The 5392-nt window shown below is 39.6% G+C and overlaps 1 protein-coding gene across 1 annotated transcript; it reads right to left on the reverse strand.

Moving 5' to 3' along the window:
- Nucleotides 1–555: 555 nt before the first annotated feature.
- Nucleotides 556–2346, reverse strand: LOC145949967 (uncharacterized). Its single transcript, XM_083060873.1, has one exon. It carries the CDS (start codon nucleotides 2344–2346, stop codon nucleotides 556–558), a length of 1791 nt encoding a protein of 596 aa, XP_082916999.1.
- Nucleotides 2347–5392: the final 3046 nt, after the last annotated feature.

Here is a 5392-nt window from a genome sequence, read left to right on the forward strand (position 1 = left end):
ACGGCTGTATTGAAGCTTCAATACGGCCGTATTGATTTCAGTACGGCCGTATTGAAGTTTCAGAGACTTCAATACGCCGTATTGAGTTCACTGCGGCCGTATTGAAGCTTCAATACGGCCGTATTAAGTTCAGTACGGCCGTATTGGGCTTCATTCCCTCCACTTCCTTATTTTGAGCTATTCTAAGACCTCTAGACCTACAGAGAACCCTACTAGGGCCTTCCAGGAGTCCTTCTGGCTGATCTTCCTTTAGTCTTCGAGAGTCTTCAAGCTTTATTTCCGACCCGGACAATTTTAGGGGTCCAAGTGGATACATTTGGGTTCCTCAGTAGTTTCCACACAAGGTTTCGGTAACCGCAGGCTGGCGAAGTAACACTCGCGTGCAGTTTTCTGGTCGGCATGGACAGTGATCACCCGCCCCGAATCGGATGAGAACTTCATGGCTAAGTGAGGTGTGGATACGATCGCGCCGAGTCTGTTCAGGGATGGCCGGCCGAGCAGAATGTTGTAGGATGTATTGGCGTTGACCACCACATACTTTACCGGGATGTCACCTTATTCTGCTCCTTCAAATCCGAAATGAGTCAACAACTTGATGTACCCCTTTGTCTTGACTCGTTCGCCAGAGAATCCGACCAATGGTTCGTCGTACGGGATTAACTCAGACTCCGGGATGCCCAACTGTTTGAACGTACTCCAATATAAGATGTCGGTTGAACTTCCCTGATCAACCAACGTTTTACGCACAATGCAGTTATGAATTTCAACACTGATTACCATTGGGTCGTCCTGATCCGGGTCGATCCCCTTGAAGTCGGCTTCGGTGAAGGTAATAGTAGGCAATCGACACCGAGCCGTCTCAACTGCATAGACATGTCGGACGACACGTAGGTGTCTTCGCTGCGCTGACGAAGAAGAACCACCACCCTCAAATCCACCTGCTATCGTGTTGATGACCCGCCTAGGTTGTGACGTAGATTCCGGGTCTCGCCTTTCTCTAGAACGGCTCCGCTCCCTATATCCGCGGGTCTCTATTCTTCGGGATTCGGGGTGATTAGGCCGTCTCGACCGATCGGTGTGCCGAGATGAATTGGGGCGATCCACGAAGCCTTGCAACTGTCCCTGCTTGATTAAGTCCTCAATCTTATCTTTCAAGGCAGAGCATTCGTCAGTCGAATGTCCCCGATTACGATGATACTTGCAAGATTTTGTCGTGTCGGCTCGTGGAGGGGTCGAGGCTCGTTTTGGGACGGCCAATACTTCCGAAGCTAGTGCTTGCTCTAATATTGTCGACCGGCTGGTGTTAAGTGGTGTATACTGGGAATACTTCGGACCACGAGGGGGCCTCTCGCGGGGTACCAGATCTTTCAGGCGACTTCGAAAACTATTTTCAGCTGGCTTTTCAGGCTTGGCCATTACTTCTACCTTAGTCTGGTTGCGGAACTCGGCTAATTCCTCCATCTGCATGTATTTATCAGCCCGGCGCTGGAGATCGTCCATGTCGGTTGGTGGTTTCTTGCAAATGTTGTTGGCAAAGGGACCTGGTTTAAGGGCAGTGGTCAGGTGGTGCAAGGCTACAGCCGGGTTAAGGTCTCGGATTTCCAACACCGCCTTGTTGAACCGGCTCATGAACGTCCGAAGGGACTCCTTCTTCTCCTGTCGGATGCTGATTAATGCCAACGACGAGGTCAACTGGTGGGGTCGGCTCGTAGCGAATTGAATAGTAAACTGGGAAGCTAACGTGTTAAACGAATCGATTGAGTTGGCGGGAAGCCAAGTGAACCAGCTCAATGCTCGTCCTTTCAATGATGTAGGGAAGATTCGGCACAAGGCAGCGTCATCAGTAGTGCTCAGGGTAACCTGCGTTAAGAACACGTCCACGTGCTCATCTGGGTCAGTGGTGCCATCGTACTTGTCAAGTGGCAAGGACTTCCAGTGGTCAAGAAGTGCAGACTGCATGATGCTGGGGGTAAAGGGGTGCCGATGTGCTCCAACCGGCAATGGCTGTATCGGTCGACTGCCCGACGCATGGGCAGCTGGGGCCGCAACTGAGGCGTGGGGGATAGAGGTGTGATGGCCTTGCGAATGGAACGACCCCTGAGTGTGGGTTGTCTCAGACGGTTTCCATGTGGGATCCCGGTATTGATCTTTCAGAGCAGCATTCTCTGCTCTCAGTTCGGCCATCTCAGCAGCATCTCTCTCTCGCTGCTGTTTCATGGCTGTCATTTCTTCCTTCATTTGGCGTACCAAGTCAGTCAAGTTTGTCTCCTCAACCGTCTCGGCCCCGGATTGGTGTTCATCTTCCGATTGGTTCTCCGCAACATTAGTTTTCCTTGTCCTGACCATGATTCTCTTCAATAGTGCTCAGTTTCCAAATTGTTCTCGGTTCGGCCCCACGGTGGGCGCCAAAATGTACCTGTCTCTGGGCACACTCGTGATCTTCAGGATAATGAGGGGACCGAACAGGAGCTTTTACTGTATTCTTCGAAAAGGGGGGGAGGTACCTGCAAAAGGCACTCCGACGCTCAAGTCAGGATTAGCACGAGTATTTAGGGTAAAATTGAACAGTGACATACCTCGTTATGTGTGACCTACTTATAGTACTTGACGTGGGCCTGATCATGGTGGGCCTTCTCAGATGTTTACCAAATTAGGTAATACAATGTTAATCGGTTGTTAGGCCTAAATCATGTGCTTACCTTTCTTAATCGTGATTAGCATTATAATCCGTTCTACCTTTCGGCGAGTGGCCGAGCCGACTGATCAAGGACCGGGAAGCTGTACGTCTTCGGCTGTTGACCAGGACGACATATGCTTTACTCGGGTATTTCACTCGTTCGGCATTCGGCTGAGCCGATTCGGTGGGTGGTTTTGTCTGTATCGTCCTTAAACCGAACCGATAGTTGCTAGTAGACTGTTCTCGGCCTTCGGCTGCATGCCGAGCCAATTCTAACGTCAAGGTTCATATGGGCATGATTTAATATGCTTGGGCGTCTGACGGGACTGCACGTGTTGGTTCACGTGACCGATACAGTCCCTCCGGTACATGAACAATTCTCAGTTTTACTATAAAATGAAAATGTTTTATTGTTATAATTTTATGACATATTTTATTCTCTTTTTAAAAATATGTTTTAGCTTAATTATACTTTTATTCAATTGAATTTTTTATATAAATTTATTTTTGGCTTTCTAAATTTTTTTTTTTTTTCAATACCTATAGCTTTAAAACAATAGTATATCAAGATCATCATTTATGCAACATCATATGTTCTCACTAATAAGTATATTAATAAGTGAATTTCTGACAAGTATATTAATAAGTGAATTTTGTCATTTGTGAAGTAGATTATTTATAAATGAACTTTATGTGACATATTTACTAACGATATTAATATAGAAGGACTAAAATATTCTCTCTTTTTTTTAATTACAGAAATTAAAAAAAATAATTTTAAGTTTAGAAAACTAATAATAAACTTATTTTAAATTTAGGAGACTAATAATATATTTAAAATATTTTATAAAAATATATTTTATAATTTTGTCATCAAATCAACACGTATTTTTAATTAGAGTGTATCTCTAAGTACTACTATTATAGTGATGTTTAATATGCAAAATTACTTACATAAAAAAAAAATTACTACTTGTTCTTATTGAGATAAGTTTAGATGAAATAATTATCCCGTAAGATCTTCCTTTCTTCTCATGTGAATATTGGATTGAATTCCTATTTATCTATGTTCCAAGCAGCAAATATACCTGAAAAAAGGATTATGATAGCTAATATATATAATAAAAGATTGACATATAAATTCGCTGAATTTGACATATCAACTTGATAATATAACTACATAGTCGAACTTATGTGATCAGTGAGTTTAGTAAACTACTCATTAACTAAAACAAAAATTTGAAATCTGTTCTTTAATCAAAGAATACACATAATTAAAGCTGTGTATGAAATTTGTCCTTTTTAAAGCATTGTTATGGTAATTATTGTGATTGTGGATGTGTGGGAGGGTTGAACTGTGTTTGTGGGACCGGGGAGGGAATAAAATGAGAGCGCAACGTGCCAACGTTGTACGGTATGGAATCGGAGGGCGTGGCTTCGTCGAACTTTCACGGTGACGGCTTTACTATGCCAAGGCTCTTTGCACATAAAAGACTACGCAATCATGAAATGGCTGAAATGTCTGCTTCGCCTTTTAGATGTGTCAAATTTTGTCATAATGGTTACAAATAATCGTGCCCCTCTTTTCAATCTTCAACTTCATCTTTAATTAATGGGATGCTTTATCAAGGTTAAGTTCAAATCTGTCACGTAAGTTCATCGATTAGGGCTGTATAATTCAGATTTATAGATCAATCAATAATTTAAACTTGTAATGCACGAATTTAGTTGCCAAAAATCAGAGGCTTTTAAAGGCCTCATAAATATGATTGAAACTTGACTCTTTAAGTTTAACCCATTTTAATTAATTAGCGTTAATTTTATTCTTTCTGTTGCAATCAACTTATTACTGCTGAAAGAGTTTAATTATTATGCATTTACACTCTAAAATCTAAAATGATCACAAATTGTAGTATGCGTTATTTTTAAATAGTTTTCATTAAAGTTGAAAATATTTATTATATAGATAGCGGAATCTAATTGAATTATACATGTAAGATGTATTAGAGTATTAATCTTCTTATTTTGAAAGGAAAAAAAAATATTCCCACTATCTTATTCTATTTGACGTTAAAATTTTTTATTCAAAAATCAAAACATGTAACTAATATCTTATATTTATGCTTTGTTCGGAGAAGAAGGATAGGAAAAAAATGAAAATTAATAAGTGAAAATTAATTTAATAAAAAATAAGTAAGAAAATGAATGAAATTTAGTGAAATTTGTAATTGTTTTATAGAGTGAAATTAGGTCAGAAATAAAAAAGAAATAGATATTTTTTAAAATTGTATTTTTTATAGTGATATTTTCATGTAAAAATACATTATTTAGATAATTATATTTTTATTCTTTACTAATTTTTTTTCAAATATATATTTAGACAATTATGTAATATAATCTTGTACATGCATTTTTTACGAAAAATTTCACATAAATCTACTCATATGTTAAATTAAATTCACATGAGCTTCACATAATATTTGTCTCAAATCCACTTAAATAATTTCTTCTAAACACATATCTTTTTAATTCTTTGATAATCCCTCCCTTCATTTTCATTCCCTATTAAATCATCTCTTTGATCCCAAACAGACAATTTGGGTCTTCCAAAGCATTCCAAGACTAATTAAGTTAGCATTATTCAACACACAAGCAAACATCAGGATTTTTTTTTGGGATAGATTTCTTTTAACATAAATTAAAAGCAATAATAAC

This window comes from Cajanus cajan, chromosome 7 (assembly GCF_000230855.2).
Source record: "Cajanus cajan strain Asha chromosome 7, NIPB_CcT2T_4, whole genome shotgun sequence".
Lineage (NCBI taxonomy): Eukaryota > Viridiplantae > Streptophyta > Magnoliopsida > Fabales > Fabaceae > Cajanus > Cajanus cajan.

Coding starts and splice junctions, on each gene's coding strand:
- LOC145949967 (XM_083060873.1), bottom strand. CDS start 2,346: ATGGTCAGGACAAGGAAAACTAATGTTGCGGAGAACCAATCGGAAGAT.